Here is a 20,246-nt window from a genome sequence, read left to right as displayed (position 1 = left end):
TTTTTTTTGCAATGTTTTTTCCTCCCTGACCTATGTAATCCTTGAAATTCACCATTGTCATTTTCATCATCAAGGAACATAGTTTCAGGCCAGAGACTGTGCTCGGCAAATGTAAATGTGCTTTTAATGACTGTTCCAAGCATTGGCAGAAGCATAAATAGCATCCCTTATGGAAAACTCCATTTGAAAACCCGCCACACCCAGGCCTCTGTTCACTGCTGACTGCGTCTTGTTCAATAAAGTGCTTTTATATTCACTCTTGAGTGATCGAAGGATACCTTGGTCACATAGCTGAATTAAGGAAGCAACATTTGGGGGAAGGTACATGACACAAACATGATCTTTGCTGAGGCTTTCTGGAGGACAAGCAGAACAGTTGTCAAGAAATCAAAAAACCTTGCAGTCGTCATCCACAGCTTCCCAACAGTGAGCATGACCCGCTGGAACAAAATCTTTATTAAACCAAATGGAAAAGATATCCCTGGTGACCCATGCCTTTCTGTTGCTATAATAATAGATTGGTAAGAAATTCACTCCTTTAAAACAATAAGGATACATGCTTTTGCCTATCACAACCAACTTACACATGCGTGCCTGCTGTATTAGGTTCAAGTTCTTTATTTATAGAGTACATTTTTTTTCAACTTGCATTCATTAAAGTGCTGTACAAACCAATGCAATTGATCAACTATTTACAGAACAACCGATTAATACCATAATTTCAGCGAATAGTGCAATGCTGTCAGCAGTTAGGAACGCACAAAGGGTTTCAGACGTTAATGCTAACAACAGAAGGTACTTTTTATCCTGGATTTAAAGCAGTTGAGGGGGGCAAGTTTAATAGCCAAGGAAATGCTGTTACACAGTTTGAGGCCAACAACTACAAAGTCCTGGTCTCCCTTTCGTGTGCATTTAGTGCATGGAACAGCCAAGCATCCTGTGGTAGTTGATTTGACCTGCTTGGGAGCGGAGCAGTTTGGAGATATCAGGAGGGTGGGGGAGGCAAGGTCGTTGAGGGCCTTGTATGTAAATAGCAACAGCTTGAAGTAGATTCTGAGCCGCACCAGCAGCCACAGGAGAGAGGTCAGATTGGGGTGAGGTACATCTTGGCACTTGTGAGGACCCTAGCCACGCCATTCTGAAACCTATTGGAGGTGAGTTAGGGAGGTCTGGCTAATCCCAGTGTGTAGAGGTCCTTGAGTGAGAGGTACAGTTTTATTTTAACGATGGTGCAGAGCTTAAAAAAACAGGCCTTCACCACAACGTTGACTTGTTTGTCAAATTTGAAAGTAGGATCAAATTTAACCCGTTAGGTTGTTGGCCTGCCAGCCTGGTAGAATCCAACTCCCTTGGCCCCTGATGGTGAGGCTGGGCGGATTCAACTGTACCAGCCCCTTGGTGGTCGGGCCCAGCACAGTTATTCTGTCCTTGGCATGTAAGGGCTGTTTTATCAGTTGTTGCCAATGCACTTTTGGGACAAGAAAACCCCACCAAAACAGTGATGTTGCATCGACATTATAAACTTGTTCTGGCTTCGAGTTTTCATCAGCAATGATCTTGGAAAACTCATTAATAAATTTCTCCACTTCTTCATGATCAGCAGATGCTTTTTTCCCCACTCATCTTTAACATTTTAATCCGATGTCTTTTCTTAAATCTGCTCAACCAGCCTGCTGAATATTCAGTTATCTTCAATTTTTAGTTCATCATAACATCATAGAACATTATAGGACAGAAAAACAGGCCATTCAACCCTTCCAGTCTGTGCCAACTGACCTACTCTCATTCCATAACTCTCTAGACCACTCCTATCCATGTATTTATCCATTTTTAAAGCTCAAGATTGAATCTGCATTCACTATATCAGATGGCAGCTCATTCCATACTCCTACCATTCTTTGAAAAACTTTCCCCTAATGTTCCCCTTATATCTCTCCCCTTTCAGCCTAAAGCTATGACCTCTCGAATTTATCTCCACCAATCCAAGTCAAAAACATCTGACTCACATCTACCCTGTCTATACCGCTCAATCTTATAAACTTGTGTCCCCTCATTCCTCTTTATTCCTGTTTAATCTTTTCCAGTAACTCAACTCCTGAAGACCTGGCAACAAGAGCTTTGCTTGTCTCAAGATCAGCAAACCACTAAGTGGCATGTGGTCACGGTGATGCTGTCTGGTCCATTCCATCAATACATGCTCCAGTTCTTCATTTTTACCTTTAAGCATTATTTTTCTATCTTTCATTAACTTGGGTTCTTCAGTTTCAGAATAGAACTTCAACAGTTTATCCTTCTGTTTCCTCAGGTCATAGGAATTCAGGGGAACATGACCCATTCCTCATTGAGGGTTCAGTAGTGAAAAGGGTCAGGAACTTGAAATTCCTGGGAGTCAACATCTCCGAGGATCTGTCCTGGAGCCTCCACGTTGATGCAATCACAAAGAAGGCTCACCAGCAACTATACTTTGTGAGATGTCTGAGCAGATTTGATGGTCACCAAAGACTTTTGTAAACTTCTACAGGTGCACCCTAGAGAACATTCTGGCTGATTGCATCACTGTCTGATAGAGAGGTGCCAAATCTCAGATAAGAAAAAATTCCAGAGGGTTCTAAACTCAGCCTGCGACATCACAGGTACCAGACTTCACTCCATCAAGGACATTTACATGAGGCAGTGTCTGGGGGGAAAAAAAAGCAGCCTCTATCCTCAAAGACCTCCACGACCCAGGCCATGCCCTGCTACCATTGGGAAGAATGTCCTAAAGATGAGAACTCAACGGCACACGGACAGCTTCTTCCCCGCTGCCATCAGATTCCTGAGTAATCAATGAACCAAAGACTCTGCCTTACTTTTTGTGCAAGATTTTCTTTACTTTTTTTATTTAGTGATGTTGTGAGATGGTTATAATTTGAATGTTTCCACTCTGATGCTGCTGCAGGACAACGAACTTCATGACTTGTTCATGACAATAAATTCTGAGATTGTGCTCATTCCAATTCCATACTCTTCTGTTAGATTTTTTTATTTAATAAATTACAGTAATTCAAAACTATAGACCTTTTCTTCCCAACCCCTCTCCCCCAAAATTAAATCCAAAAAAGGAAAAAAAGCATAAGAAAGGGTCATCTAGCTATTATCCAATTTTTATTGACTCAGTGAATAATTATATACAATATTATCTTCTTTGGCTTGGCTTCGCGGACGAAGATTTATGGAGGGGGTAAAACCGCAGAGCCCACCTCACTGACAAAAGGCAAAGGAGGAAAAACCCAACACCCAACCCCAACCAACCAATCGTGTCTGCCTGTCCCGCATCGGACGTCAGCCACAAACGAGCCTGCAGCTGACGTGGACTTTTTACCCCCTCCATATACAATATTATATTCCGTAACAAATATCATCCCTTTAAGAGTTGGAGGTTTGAATCTGGCAATCACCAATGAACTTTATACATGGTTGCCAGATTTGTTGCAATTGTCCAAAATCTCTTAAATTATACGCAATTTTTTTCTAATGGAATCCTCTGTTAGATGTTTCACACTTCTACCACTATCCAGTTTCGACAGCAGCTTGTCATTCTGTTCTATCGACAGACATAAATGCTTCCTGCTTTTCTTCTCACTGGCATCGACAGTCCTTTCTGCAGACCTTTTTGTCATTGCAGCTACTGTACGTATTCCAACAGTACACTGTACACAAGAGCCCCATGGATTCAAAATGCACTGTACACAAGCCCCATTGGTTCCAATGGTGTTAACAATGTGACTGACACCATCTGAGCAGCACTTCCAACAGTACATAAGAGCTCCATTGATTCCAATGCAGAGACCCACTTGAGCTGTTGGGTGAAATCTTACCCTTGCATCTCTTTCTTGGACAAGTACACGAGAGTTCTGTTGATTCAAAATGACACTAACCACACACCAGACCCCCATTTGAGCATGGTGAGTAAAAAAAAAAAAAAAAACTTTTTTTTTCAAATTAGGATGTCATGTCACATCGAAAAATCTTTTGGATATTTGAAATTCTGGTTGTTCAGAAGTATACTGTATTAATGTCTAAGTTAAGAATATTCGAGAGGGTACAAATCAGATCGAGAGTGATAATGTGCAGCCTCAAAAGATCAGTGTTTAGATGCAAATTTCCAATTTAGATTACAAATACAGAACTGGATCGGAAGAAGTTTTTTTTTCTTTATTTAGAACTGCTGAAGACTAATAAGTTTAGATGTATAAATATTTCTCAATATTTTGAACATTAATAAAAAAAGACAGAAAAGCAATTGAAATTTTGTAGAAACTATAAGAACCAGATGGGCAATGGAACGTACAAGAATATGTTGATAGCACACTAGATTACACATTGGGATTACACATACAGTACTATGCAAATAAATAGGGTAGGATCAACAGTACCTGACAGTGATAGTAAAAATTACAAAATCATATGGAAAAGAAATTTTAAGACAATTTTCCAAAGAAAATTAAAATGGGTTTTCACAGAAGATTCATTCATTCACCATGTTTTTACCAGCTGTTACAGTAATGAAAAACAAATCTGATTGTCCTTTTCTCTTTGCTTTGCACAATGCTCTATTTTCCTCTATTTCAAATGTTTACATTTGTAGCTATAACCACAGCACAGCAACTCTGCATGAAAAAAAAATTCCAAAGTCCTCTCCTCACCCTTGGTGACTATTATACCTGTAATTATATTTCTTCAGTACTACTTCTATCAGACCTGTTCAGAATGGTCAAGCCCCTAATGAACCTTCACAATCTTTTCCACTGGAACCATTTTTTCCATCAGCCACAATGGTAAGCATTCATTTGTTAAATGATATTTGAAAGCATTTTTTGCCTCCTGTCTTTGTTCAACCTATAAATACCATTTGTTCCCTCTATTTGAGCATCATTATACTGTCCAACATTGAAAAAGCATTTTTGAAATTCCATTTACAGATTGTATTATTTTATTTTGAATCGTATTACATCAGAAAGTACTGTTTCAAAAAGAAACAAAGCAGATAACATTTGTATTCTTCATTTGAATTTTTTTTCTCTTTTTTTTTCTATTTAACTCTTCTATTGGATTATGTAGCTACATGGGCAATATGCATGATCCCCTAAGCCCCTGTCTGTTGACGGCCGTCAGCATCTTATAAACACTAAATTAGTCACCCAAACTTCCCCATTTGCAAGTTTCTTGATTTTTTTCAGCAGTCTTTTGTACATCATCATGCTCTCCTTCAAGAGTACATATACTCCTATTTTGTACATCCTCATTCATAACCTTTTAAATGTTTCCAGTTCTACAATGGTCCCTTTCAGAATAATTGCTTATATTCCTCATCCCTTGATCATCAGTTGGTTCGGAAGAAGAATACAAAACTGCTCCATGTTTCTTTTTGAGAAAGTACATACTGATGTGATGAACATAAAACACAATAAACAAAAACTTAATTCAATTAGACTTAACTGAGACAATTCTCTCTCTAATTTGAAGTTGGTTGCAGTGCAGCAACTTTTAATTTTCTTCTGATGATGGTTTAGCCTCGTCCCCCTGACCCACCTGGAGAATGACACCTCATATTCCAGGCTGCTATTCATTGACTTCATCAAGGTATTTAATACAATCATATAACCGTTTACAGCACGGAAACAGGCCATGTCGGCCCTTCAAGTCCGTACCGGTTCACTTGAACAACTCCACTAACTCCTCCGCAAACTCCTGAGGAAGTAGAGGCTTTCTTCATGATGCCATTGGTGTGTTGGTTCCAGGAAAGATCCTCCAAGATAGTAACTCCCAAGAACCTACATTTGCTCATCCTCTATTGATGACAATAAAACAATCAAGTCATTAAGGAAAAGTTCTGATAGGTTCACAACCTTATGGAAAATTTCATAGAATATGCTCATACCCCAGAGATTGATGGAGAAGCTGTCCTCGATGGGACTCAACACCCTTCTCTATACTGGATTCTGGATTCCCCAATGGAAAAACCACAGACTCCCCAGGTTGCTAGCAGAACATCAAGCACCATCACACTGAGCACTGGCACACCTCAAGGCTATGTGCTCAGCCCACTGCTATTCATGCTAATGACCCACAACTGCATCTCCAGATCTAGTATGAACAGAGTTATCAAGTTTGCAGATTACACGACAGTAGTTGGCCTTATCAAGTAACAACGATTAGTCGTACTACAGAGAAGAGGTAGAAAATATAAAGAAATGGTGCAAATATAAAAGCCTAAATCTCAATGTGGACAAAACAATGGAGATGATTGTGGACTTCAGGAGGACCAACGATAACCATTCTCTACTGCACATTAATAGCTCAGTAGTGGAGAATTTCTTAAAGTTCAAGAAGTGACCTATCCTGGACACATCATCTCCTCATTTGTCAGAAAAGTGCAACTGCACATCCCTGGAAGGCTGAGGTGGGCAAAGCCATCAGTCACTATCCTGTCAAGTTTCTATAGGTGCTTTATTGGAAATGTCCTAGCTAGGTGAATCACAGTGTGGTACGACTGTTGTGGAGCATCAGGACCTTAAAAATGGAGAGGATCACTGGGGTCTTTCCCCCCTTTCTCCCCCCGCCCCCAATCAATGTGATTTACCAGGATTGCTGCTTAAAGAGAGATAGCAAAAATCAGGAAAGACCCCTACCACCCAACCATTCTCTCTCTTCCCCCCGCCTCTCCACCCCCCCCCCCCAACCACAAACAGCATCTTCCATTGGGAAAAATGTACAGAAATATTAAAGCCAGAACCACTAGTCCAAGGAACATCTTCCTCCCTTGGGCAGTAAGACTGCTGAATGACTGGTGAACTGCCAAAACACTCCATGACTCCATAGTTTATTCATAATATTTAATTTAATATATGTAGATATGTAATGTGTTTAAGTATTGTTTTGCTGTATGTGCATTTCATCTGTACATGTGTTCACTCTGCACCATGGACAGGAGAACACTGTTTCGTCGAGTTGCACTGGTACAACCAGATGACAAAAAAAGCTTCAACTCTGGATTTCCCAGTTAAGTTTTCTCTCAGAGACAGATGCCGAGAACTGCTGAGTCATTCCTTGCAAGAAATAAAGGTTTTCTCTCTCAGAAAGGAGAGTCGCAGCTGATAAAGATGCTGGGAATCAGGAGACACACCCACTTTCACTGTTCTGGAATAAAACTAAGACTAGAGACAACTTTATCAGGGTGGTGACAAACAGCCTATCACAAAGCATTGGGAAGAGGCAGAATAAAAAATGAATCATGTCCTTCGAAAAGCTATGGAGACACAGGTTTCCAACAATATGGAAAAAGGACATAGACTGAAAGGGCATTAAATGGCATTACTGGCTTTAAGCAATTTAATATTTTAGAACATTAAAACCAAAAGAGCGCTTCTCTGCAAGCATGATTCCATTATACAAATATTAAGCATGCTTTATATCAGACGCTGAGAACTGCTGAGTCATTCCTCAACAGAAAAAAAGTGATCTACCTCCTTGCCCTGGTGCAGATGATTCTATTATCCAGAAATTAAGCATTTTCATCAATAGGATGACCAATAGCCAAAAAAAAACTTCAACACATTCTCTGTTGCTGATCAGTCACTTCAAATAATGCATATTTTCTATATTTGTTCAGGTTTTAAAACTGCATGTGCCACCATTTAGCAAGCATAATGCACTTCATACCACGATCATGTTATATGGCGAGCTCTCCACTGGCCACCGTGACAGAGGTCCACCAAAGAAGAGGTACAAGGACTGCCTAAAGAAATCTCTTGGTGCCTGCCACATTGATCACCGCCAGTGGGCTGATATTGCCTCAAACTGTGCATCTTGGCGCCTCACAGTTCGGCGGGCAGCAACCTCCTTTGAAGAAGACCGCAGAGCCCACCTCACTGACAAAAGACAAAAGAGGAAAAACCCAACACCCAACCCCAACCAACCAATTTTCCCTTGCAACCGCTGCAACCGTGTCTGCCTGTCGCGCATCGGACTTGTCAGCCACAAACGAGCCTGCAGCTGACGTGGACATTACCCCTTCTTAAATCTTCGTCCGCGAAGCCAAGCCAAAGAGAAGAAGAGATGCACTTCATACAGATTCTACAGCCATGTAACATTACTATATTTCATCAGTTATTTCATTGCAATTACTTTATATCAACTGGTTACACAAAAATGGTGGTCATAGAGACCAACAGTTTCAACACGACTGGGAATAAAATCTGCTGTGTTTGCTTCTACCATTCAAAATTAATTATGTCATTTCATTAATGCAATGTCAAATGCCTGGAGATAGCTTGAAAATAAATATTCCAAGTAGATACAATTTCCTATCAAAATATTTTCTAAAGAACTGGAACTGAAGCTAGATGAACTCAGAAGGCAGAAGGGGTGATAGACAGGAACTTCAGGGAGAAAGTCACCTCAAAGGTCAAGTGATTGTTAGGAGAGGGAAGGGAAGGAGGCACCCCTGTGGCTACTCCCTTCAATAATGTATAGTGTTTTAAATACTGTTGGGGGACGATCTACCGGGTGCAAGTCGTAGTAGTCACGTCTCTAGCAGAGAATCTGGCCCTTTGGCTCAGAAGGCAAGGAGGAGAGTGATAGTGATTGAGGATTCACTAGTTTGACAAAGAGATAGGAGGTTCTGTGAACAAGATTGAGGCTCCCTGATGGTAAGCTGCCTCCCAATTTCCAGGGTTAGGGACATCTCTGATCGAGTTCACAACATTAAAGGCTAAAGGGAAGCTTTCAGAAAACACAACAGAACCATAGAACACAAACAAGCACTTCGACCCTTCTGGATTGTGCCAAACTACTATTCTGCACTGTCCCACTGATCTGCACCCAGTCCATAACCCTCCATACCCCTCCTATCCATGTATTTGTCCAAATTATTCTTAAATATTAAAATTGAGCCTGCATTCAACTTCAGCCGGCAGCTCTTCCAATGCTCCTATCACTCTATATGAAGACATTCCCTTTAATGTTCCCCCTGAACCTTTCCGCTTTCACCCTCAATCCATGTCCTCTGGTTTGCATCTCACTTACCCTCAGTGGAACAAATCTTTCTACATTTACTCTGCCTATACCCTCATAATTTTAAATATCTCTATCAAATTTCCCCTCATTTTTCTACACTCCAGGGAATAAAATCCTAACCTGTTTAAACTTTCCTTGTAACTCAGTTCCTGAAATCCGGGCAATATCCTAGTAAACCTTCTCTGCACTCTTTCTATCTGACTAATATCTTTCCTGTGGTTAGTTGACCAATATTGCATATAATATTCCAAATTTGGCCTCACCAATATCTTGTACAACTTTACCAACTCCAAAACTCAGTACTTTGAATTATGAAGGCCAATATGCCAAAAGCTCTCTTCATAAGGCTATCGACCTGTGACACCACTTTCAAGGAATTATTTGTCTGTATTCCCAGATCCCTGTTCTTCCACATTCCTTAGTGTCCCACCATTTACTGTGTTTGTCCTTCCAAAATGCAACACCTCACACTTGTCTGCATTAAATTCCATCTGCCATTTTTCAACCCATTTTTCCAGCTGGTTCAGATCCCTCTGCAAGCTTTGAAATCCGTCCTTGCAGTCAACAACACCTCCAATCTTTGTGTCATCTACAAACTTGCTGATCCAATTTACCATATTATCATCCAGATCACTGATATGGAGGACAAACAACAATTGTCCCAGCACCACTAGTCACAGGCCTCCAGCCTGACAAGCAATCATTCATTATCACTCTTTGGCTTCTCCCATATAGCCAAACCAGTTTACTACCTCACCATGAAAAAACAAGTGTCTAAACTTCCTGACCAATTTCCATTTGGGACCTTACTAAACAACATCCAGTCTTTCTTTCATTAACTTTCCTGGTAACCTCCTTGGTTAAACATGACCTGGCATCTCCTTCGTAAAAGAGTTGGATGAGGCAGAATTTATTAGGTGCGTCAAGAAAGGTTTCCTGATTGTAGGTGGTTAGGCCCACTTGTGCAGAGGCTGAACTGGACAATTAATGTGGCTGAGAATTTCGGACAGTGTGACTACAACTCTCTGACCTTTAGCATTGCTATAGGCATGGATAGGAGAAGAACAACTCCCAACTTTAGGAAGTTATCAGAAGCTGGTTCTAACACACAAAGAGGTGGGTGTGTGGAATACATTGAGAGGGCTTTGAGGAAGGGAAGAGTTAGATTGATGTGGAATAGATTGAAATGGATTAGCACAACATTGATGGCCGAAGGGCGCCTTCTGTCCTGTACTGGTCCATGTTCTAAATCCACAGGGAAATTCAGGAGAAACCCTTTTTTAAAAAAAACTGTGGCAAATGTATAGAATGAACAACCTTAAAGGAACAATTGCAGCAAAATGATGAACAATGGAGAAAGAACTATGCATTTTTATTAATAGCTTTAAAGAAACTGAAAATGTGAAGCTGCTAACACACCATATAAATACATCCACAGATGGACTGGGATGAAATATCTCTTTCACTGATATACACTATTTCTAACAGTAATTTCCAAGTGAAGTTGGAAATTATTTTTTTTTATTCTTAAGTTCATGAAAAGTAAAATTAACTTGGAATATCAGGTTAAAATATTTAAAGGCAAAGTTGTATTAAAAAAACATGCAAAATGATGGACAGAATGATATGGTTGTTCATGGTCAGAGAGAAAACAGTAAAAAAAACTCAATATTTTCTTTAAAATTAAGTTAGTTTCTCCTACATTTGTTTGGTTTGGCTACTTTGATTATTGAGTAATACTTATTTTCTCTAGGTATCTTGTTAATCATTGATGAAACTACACGAAAACAGACAACGGCTATGACAGAAGGAATAGTGTGCTCCAGGCCTTACATGAAGCACATCTCAAAAACCAAAAGCTGCCTGACCTACAATTTCATCTCTGTAAGTCAAAGACATAATTTCCTGATATTACCCGACTTTTTTGTTTATACTGGCTTGCTCTGCAAGTAGGAAAGGTACCTATTTTTTAAAATATTTTGAAAATTTTCAATCAACATGCAGTCAAAATGAATAATCAAATAAAACATATCAATATATTAACAAATTAATACAAATATCAATTTGCATTTCATATTAAAGTGAGAAAAAAACAATGTGATTCAATTATTATAGACAGAAAAATTACAATAATACTACAAAAATGCAAATTCAATATCCATGTTGAACCAAAGGAAGAAAAAGATAACAGAGAGAAAGAAGAACAAAATAAGAGGAACCCTCCCATCCCCAAGAAAAAGTAAGAAAAGAATAATAATAAGAAGAAAAGATTGGCTTCACCTAGGATAAACCCCACTATCGAGGGACAAATCACCTGACTTATCTAGGGTCCTGCGAGCACTGGGGAGAAGAGACAGGAGGGGGGAAAATCGTTAAAAGATTTACCCTGATGTATCTTAGGTATAAATTCCATATTCTTGAAAATATATCATACCTGTTTCTGAGGTTACAGGGGACCTTCTCCAGGGGAACACAATTATTCATTTCTATCTTCCAGCAAGGCTAAACCTTGTTGTGAATCAGATTTCCAAGTTGTTGCTATGCATTTCATGGCCACTGCTAATGCGACCTTAACAAATTTTAATTGATATTTCGACAGCCTCATTTTAGGTCTTAAGTCTATTTCCAAAATAAAAATAATTCAGGTATCTGAGGCCATCCAATTCCAGTAATTTCTTTTTCCCAGATTATGTAAATCTTCCCAGAATGGCCTCACTTTAGAGCATGACAAGGTTGAATACAATTAACTACCTATGTCATGACCATATCGAAAACATTGGTCTGGTATTTCCGATTTCAATTTATGTAACTTTTGTGGAGCAAGATATAGATGATGCAAGTTAAAAGTTACCCATTTTTAATAGTTGCTCAAAAGTAGGAAAGGTACTTATTTTTGATTGTTGTTCAATAAATTAAATATTATTTCCTTGCAAATAAAGCCAAACTGTTCAGTGCAAAATCTAAGTTTAATACAGTATGGTTGCAATTGCACCTCAACTTGCAGTCTTTTCTTGCATATCAATCAGGGAATGTTTCATTACAATAATGTACAATTCTACATCAAAATATATGGCTGATTTTTTAAAAATCAAGTAACATGGAGATTTCCTATATTTTATTTTACAGCATTTCTAACACGACCGAGACAACACAAAATATGCAATGGGTATATTGGATTGTCACAAAAATAGCTTTCTCTTGTACAGATTTGCAGAACAAGATCAATTTTAACAAAGCTTTGTTGCAAACTATAAATTTTAAAATGATCTCGTAATTATATTTGCAGGTGAATTTGGACAGAAAACGTTTCTTACAAGAATGTCACAAGTTCAGGGAGGTGAAGTAATAGTAAATATCTTGATATGCTTCAAGATAAAAACAATATGATTTAGGGATAGAATGCTTTCGAGTTCTACCAAAACCATGTTCTATCTACAATGATAGCTCAAGTGCCTCTGCACCATGGATCTTTCTCAAATCATTTGTAAATTCATGAAAATTAGTGATTTAGTTTCAAATTGTAACCGAGAGCATGCAAAGCAAGCCATAACTTTCATTTTTTTAATGTTCCTCCTTAGGACTGAGGATAACCTGCTTTACAGTGAAAAATGTAAGGGAATTCTTTTTACATGGATTGACTGCTTGCTGCATGTCAGCTTCCAAGTATTTTTTTTTGTCAGAGTCAGGTTTAGGAGGGAGCTGAATTAACACAGCAATTTTATACATTCAACATAATAATCACTGAATGGACAACTGAGAAAATGAATACTTTAGCATATTCCAAATACAATCTGACAAGTCAAAGAAAAATTCAAAATGGATGCACATACCTATTATTCATATAGCTTCAACCTATGAAATTAACACTTAAGAGTAACTAATTATTTTAGTCATAATGATGAGGATAAAATTGAGAAATCTTTATTTGAAGGTTGGTGACCTACACAACTGTAAGCAACTACTCGAGAGTCCACCTATTGATCTATAGATTGCAGGTTATACCAATGTATCTATGTCACGATCTTTATATCCTCATTCAAGAACAGTCCACTTGAATTGGAATGTTTCGAACATCAGTCTATTTAAAGATTGGAGAAAACCTAGGAAATTCTATTTATCTTAAAATTATTAAAATCTTATACTGACAAATGCAAACTGTGTGGCAGGAATTGGTTTTCTTCTTCTTCTTCTTCTTCTTTCTTTGGCTTGGCTTCGTGGACGAAGATTTATGGAGGGGTAATGTCCACGTCAGCTGCAGGCTCGTCTGTGGCTGACAAGTCCGATGCGGGACAGGCAGACACGGTTGCAGCGGTTGCAAGGGAAAATTGGTGGGTTGGGGTTGGGTGTTGGGTTTTTCCTCCTTTGTCTTTTGTCAGTGAGGTGGGCTCTGCGGTCTTCTTCCAAGGAGGTTGCTGCCCGCCGAACTGTGAGGCGCCAAGATGCACGGTTTGAGGCGATATCAGCCCACTGGTGGTGGTCAATGTGGCAGGCACCAAGAGATTTCTTTAGGCAGTCCTTGTACCTCTTCTTTGGTGCACCTCTGTCACGGTGGCCAGTGGAGAGCTCGCCATATAACATGATCTTGGGAAGGCGATGGTCCTCCATTCTGGAGACGTGACCTACCCAGCGCAGTTTGATCTTCAGCAGCGTGGATTCGATGCTGTCGGCCTCTGCCATCTCGAGTACTTCGATGTTAGGGATGAAGTCGCTCCAATGAATGTTGAGGATGGAGCGGAGACAACGCTGGTGGAAGCGTTCTAGGAGCCGTAGGTGACGCCGGTAGAGGACCCATGATTCGGAGCCGAAAAGGAGTGTGGGTATGACAACGGCTCTGTTTAGGCTAATCTTTGTGAGGTTTTTCAGTTGGTTGTTTTTCCAGACTCTTTTGTGTAGTCTTCCAAAGGCACTATTTGCCTTGGCAAGTCTGTTGTCTATCTCGTTGTCGATCCTTGCATCTGATGAAATGGTGCAGCCGAGTTAGGTAAACTGGTTGACCGTTTTGAGTTTTGTGTGCCCGATGGAGATGTGGGGGGGCTGGTAGTCATGGTGGGGAGCTGGCTGATGGAGGACCTCCGTTTTCTTCAGGCTGACTTCCAGGCCAAACATTTCGGAAGTTTCCGCAAAACAGGATGCCAAGCGCTGAAGAGCTGGCTCTGAATGGGCAACTAAAGCGGCATCATCTGCAAAGAGTAGTTCACGGACAAGTTGCTCTTGTGTCTTGGTGTGAACTTGCAGGCGCCTCATATTGAAGAGACTGCCATCCGTGCGGAACCGGATGTAAACAGCATCTTCATTTTTGAGGTCTTTCATGGCTTGTTTCAGCATCATGCTGAAGATTGAAAAGAGGGTTGGTGCGAGAATGCAGCCTTGCTTCACGCCATTGTTAATGGAGAAGGGTTCAGAGAGCTCATTGCTATATCTGACCCGACCTTGTTGGTTTTCGTGCAGTTGGATAACCATGTTGAGGAACTTTGGGGGGGCAGGAATTGGTATCAATTTGTAAACTACATATCAGGGCCAACTAATCTTGATAACTTTTTTTGAAGTTAACAATATGATAAATCAGGGAATGAGCATATGCAATTTCACTGAATATTGTACAGCATGACAAAGATCCTTCATGTCCATGCTGACCCAAATGTCAACCCACGTTTATCCAATTTGCTTGTATCCCTCTAAGTGTTTACTGTGTGCTTGTTAAATATAGTAAAATTCCATTTTAAGATGTTCAATGATTATTATTCTTAACATGCAAAATCGGTGCATTACATAAATTCCCTCCTGAGACCAAGCTCCATCAAGAATATGTGGAAACTAGTATGTACGCATACAATCAAGGAGTACAAAGCAAAGCTGCAACATTCCCCAATGAGCTAAATGGGTTTCATGTTTGCTTTGAAAAGGAAGCAAGTGAGGCAGTGACATCCCACTCAACTACTTGATGCTTTCTTTCCTACACCCATGGTCTCTGCTGCTTAGGTCAGGTTGGCCTCAGAGAGAATTAATCCACAGAATGTGACTGACACAAACGGAGTCCCTAGAGGTGTCCAGAGAGCCTTTGCAAATCAGAGGTGGGCTTATTCACAGTTATCTTTAATCTCACCCTGCAATTGACCATAGTTCATATGTTTCAAGAAGGCCACCATCTTATCAGTACCAAATAAAAGCAGGATAACAAGTCCAAGTCACTACTGACTGGTAGCTCTGACATCCACCCAAGTGTTTTGAGGGGCTAGTCATGACTCACATCAATTGGCTGGTTGCATCACTGTCTAGTACGGAGGTGCCAACACTCAGGGCAAGGAAAAACTCCGGAGGGTTGTTAAATTGGTCTGTAACATCACAGGCACCAGACTTCACTCCATCAAGGACATCTACAAGAGGCAGTGACTTAAGAGAGCAACCTCTAATCTCAAGGAGCCACACCACCCAGGCCATGCCCTCTGCATACTGGTACCATCGGGATAAAGGTACAGGAACCTGAAGACAGGCGCTCAGTAGCACAAGGACAGCTTCTTTCCCTCTGCCATTAGATTCCTGAATGAACAGTAAACTGCAGACATTGCCTTATTTTGACTTCCTTTTGGTGCGCTGCTTTTATTTATTTTGCAAGGTGGCTTATATGAAATGTTTGCAATGTGATACTGTCACAAAACAATGAATTTTGTAACATGTTCATGACAATGAATTCGGATTCTTAACTCTACCCACCCAGGCAGCATTGATCTATTTGAATTTCCCTACCACCTAAACGTGTCCAGGGTAGACACCTCCACTCAGTCTGAAACACCTGGACACCTACATTAGACTATAGCATTGCTGTCCCAAACAATCTCACCCCCTAACTTCAGGATTTTGGCCTCAGTGCTCCCCCCACATCTTCTCCTGACCCTTCAACTGGATCCTCAATTTCCAGTTTAATAGACCATAAAGAACAGCTCTTCCACTATAATAACACTGGCACTCAGCAAGGATGTGCACCCAGCCCTCTTCTATCCTTCCTCTACAGAGATACCATTCCAGCTCTATCTTACAAATTTGCTAACACCAAAGTCATTGAAAATCAAATAAGATGGAATACAGAATGGAGATTGAGAGCCCAGTGACAGGGTACCAAGATAACCTCTCTCACAACGCAAGTAAGACAATTTTTAAAAATTTAGATAAAATAATCTAGCGCAAGCAAAACAAGACAACTTCATTTCTTTTTCTTCCAGTTTCTCAATATCAAAGATGGTATTTTTTAGAGAAAGAATTCCTAGAGAGGGTGGCAAGTAAAAAGAATTAAATCACTAATTTCCTTGAATTTAAAAATTATAGTTGGACCTGCTTCTGTCACTTCTCCTGGCAGCTAGTTCCATATACCCACCACTTCCTGTGTAAAAAAAGATGTTCTCGGGATACTTTTAAATCTTTTGTCTGTCACCTTAAATGTATGCCCTCTAGTTTTATCTATCCTTACCCTGATTAAAAGAATGTGACTATTTACCTTGTCGATGCCCCTCATGATTTTATATACTTCTCCAAGGCCCACCCTCAGCCTTTTCACTCCAGGAAGAAAAGTCCCATTCATTCTAGCCTCCCTTTATAATTCAACCACACCAGTCGCCATAACATTACTGAGAGTCTTCTGTAACCTTTCCAGCTTGACCTGAACATTGCTTTATACTCCAATACTGTCTTGTACAGTTGTAACATAACACTCCTACTCCTGCACTCAATGCCATGACCAATGAAGACAGACAGGCCAAAAAGCTTCACCACACTACTTGCATCACCACTTTAGTGAACTACATATCTGTAGCCCTAAGTTTCTCTATTCTTCAACACCCTCTTTACAATTCACTGCCCAAGTTCTTCCATGGTTTCAACCTACCAAAATGGAACATTTCAAGTAAAATTTCATCTGTCATTTCTCTGCCCAATTTCTGTTGTAATCTTCGATAGCCTTCTTCACTGTTAATATACCACTAATTTTGCTCTCATCCTCAACCTTACTAACCATACTAATGACATTACCATCGATATAAATTACTAGGATGACAGTTTAGCACAATAACCGATATTGCTAGTCATTAATTAGATCCTCATTAATTTTTACGTCTACTGACATTTTACTCAGAGCTGATGTTATGGTTTTCAAGGAAACAAGTTATAGATCTATCAAAAACATTAGAATTCTGGAACCAATGCCCCTCTGAAGTAGTTTAATAATTTATCATACTTTTTAAAAATTCTTTCACAACATTGAGTTCAATAACGCACCAGAAAATATATCCAAAGAAATAATCTTGGCATTTGATATTTAAATATCATACTGTGGCACATGGAAAGAGTGAGAATACTATTATGAATAAAATTTTAGAAAATTTCTAATCAATCTTAGTCTCTGGAAACTTGAGCAGAGTATTTTTTGACCATTTGTAAACACAATTTTCTGTTCTTACCTGCAAAGGTAACAGAGTGTTGCTATTGTTGTCGGTCCTGAAAACATTGTCTTCAATCCAAGATTTTGGTGTCAGTGTTGGGGCTGAACGTGGAAATTTGGGTGGTGCTATAATATTACTGGAGAAGGGTTTCTTTAGTGGAGAGATTTGGTTCATGGTTGTTGTCATTCCTACACCTCCAGTTCTGCGGTGATCTCTTGTCTGCATGCCTCCCCAAGAGAGTCCTGCACTCCAGCCACTGCTCTGGTGACTGTTCCATGGAGATTGTTTCATTATGGGCTGATAACATTAAACATATAATATTTAGGAACTGAGCATGTTTAATTACAAGAGTATTAACATAAGTAATGTTAAACTTTGTTCAACTGTATTAAACTCAGATTCAAATACACATGCTGGCAAAATCTATAGTCCTGCATTTAAAAAATAAACCATAAAATTCTGCAGACAACATGTTTTTTAACTTTCCAATACAGGTTTTACCCAAGAATATCTACACACTTATTTTAAAAAAATTTTTTAGGCTAAGTTGTTAAATTGATGCCTTGAGGTTTAACTAACTAATCGTTAATCAGACATTTCAAAGAGTAGTTGTAATCAATCGCTGGAAAATAATCTTATAATGGATCAGAATGTTCGCTAATGACACGAAGATTAGAGGTGTTGTGGACAGTGAGGAAGGTTTTCAAAGCTTGCAGAGGGATCTGGACCAACTGGAATAATGGGCCAGAAAATGGCAGATCAAATTTAATGCAGTGAGGTGTTGCATTTTGAAAGGACTAACCAAGGTAGAACATACACAGTAAATAGTAGGACACTGGGAAGTGTGGAGGAACAAAGGGATCTGGGAATACAGATACATAATTCCATGAAAGTGACATCACATGCAGACAGGGTTGTGAAGAAGATTTATGAAGGCCAAGATGCCAAAAGCTAACTATTTAGTACAGGAGTTGGGATGTTATGGTGAGGTTGTATGAGACATTGGAGTATTGTGTACAGTTTTGGTAACCAAACTATAGATAGCATATCAGTAAGATCAAGAGTGCAGATTTACTAGGATGTTACCTGGTCTTCAAGAATTGAGTTTTTCGGGAAAGATTAAACAGGTTGGGACTTTATTCTTAGGAGCGTAAAAGAATGAGGGGAGATTTGAGAGGTTTACAAAATTATGAGGGGAATAGAGTAAATGTGTAAACTCTTTCCACTGAGATTGGGAGAGATAAATACAAGGGGACATGGGTTTAGGGTGAAAGGTTTCGGGGGAACTTCTTCGCTCAGAGACTGGTGGGAGAGTGGAATGAGATGCCATCTGACGTGGTAAATCAGGCTCACTCTTAAGTTTTAATAATAAATTAGATACATGGATAGGAGTGGTCTGGAGAGTTATGGAATGGGTGCAGGTCAGTGGGCCTAGAGGAACGATGTATCAGCACAGACTAGAAGGGCCAAATGGCCTGTTTTCTGTGCTGTAGTTTTCTATGGTTATTTCATTCATATCAATAATTGTAACCACATCTAATAGATAAGAGTGGCAGACAAAATATGATTGTTTTTAATCAATACTGAATATTAATATTGCTTTTACACATTACAAAAAATAATTTAAAAAAATTAAATTTGAAAAATGTCATCTCTTGACTACATTTTCAATTAAAGCCATTCAAATGTAAAATTCGAACCGTCATTCAAATGTTGCCAAAGTGATATTCATCAACATGGAATGAAAAACACATTTAAAAACTAAAAGGTTTATCATGTCACTTAAATCAAATTGTACATTTTCTGCCTATCAAGGTGAAGTTTTTAGGTGATGAAAGTATTTTCATCTTTCATTGCCTCGCTCTTGCCCTCAGCCTGCAACATTATTAAAGGCAGTCCTTGCGTCTTTAAATGTTCAGGGTTGTTCCATTTTAAGTTATTTTTTTATGCAGCACAAATCTATTCCGCATTGACAATCAGACTATGACTAAATTAAGATTTGACTCATTTAAGGCCTTGCAAAACAAAGGTTTTAAATTTAGTGTTAGTTGGAACCCTGTTGGCTATTTAAAAATAGAGAACCTGCACGCGTAAGCAATAGACTGCACAGTAATTTTCCATTTCCACTCCTCTCCGCATCACGACACTTCTATTCATCCAACGCAGCTGCAGTATCATACCAAATACTGCATCTATTCCGAACACCCAACCCCCTCCCCCTATAATAGTTAACTGATATTTGCCTCTCAAATTTGGAATTAAAATGTACAAATTAACCAGTTTAGAGGAGGACGGGGGACGTGCAAGAAAATGTTAAATGTCCCTTATTATGTCAACAGATTTCTACAACACAACCCACTGCTGGCGATTGGCAAAATCTAATTCAATCGAATTGACTTTTTTTAATTTGCAGCCAACAGTTCGTCTTAAGTGTACATATTTAGGCAACCTGAAGCCTAGTTTTCTTAAGGCGTAATATCTTTGACCGAGGTGTGGCTGCAAAACGTCAGAGAAAAAAAATATTGTTTTTCCCCTTAAGCTTACTTGGGCGCTGACAGCTCACACACTGCACCACAATTCAAAAGTGGAAGGAAGATAAATACATAACCCTCCGGGTTTCCCTGCAGCAGCGACCGAGAGCAATCGAAGTGAGGAAGATGCGTTCAGAGGGGTGGGAATGGATCAACCTCATTCAGCCATCAAAACCCAGCCGAAAGCAAGCACAGTTTCTCCAAAGCGAGCAAGGGGAGAAGGCATAGA

At 39.5% G+C, this 20,246-nt stretch overlaps 1 protein-coding gene across 3 annotated transcripts in view; it reads right to left on the bottom strand.

Moving 5' to 3' along the window:
• Positions 1-20,246, bottom strand: part of LOC138757913 (cytoplasmic polyadenylation element-binding protein 2) — a 161,415-nt gene that overhangs the window by 139,618 nt on the left and 1,551 nt on the right. For all 3 annotated transcript variants that reach the window (XM_069926015.1, XM_069926013.1, XM_069926014.1), the window contains exon 2: positions 17,505-17,783. In XM_069926015.1, the coding sequence (XP_069782116.1) occupies positions 17,505-17,783 (279 nt within the window). The remainder of the gene's footprint in view (positions 1-17,504; positions 17,784-20,246) is intronic.

The sequence above is a fragment of the Narcine bancroftii genome, chromosome 3 (assembly GCF_036971445.1).
Source record: "Narcine bancroftii isolate sNarBan1 chromosome 3, sNarBan1.hap1, whole genome shotgun sequence".
NCBI classification, from domain to species: domain Eukaryota; kingdom Metazoa; phylum Chordata; class Chondrichthyes; order Torpediniformes; family Narcinidae; genus Narcine; species Narcine bancroftii.
The sequence above is the reverse complement of the archived record's forward strand: the minus strand, read 5'-3'. Positions and strand labels throughout refer to the sequence as shown.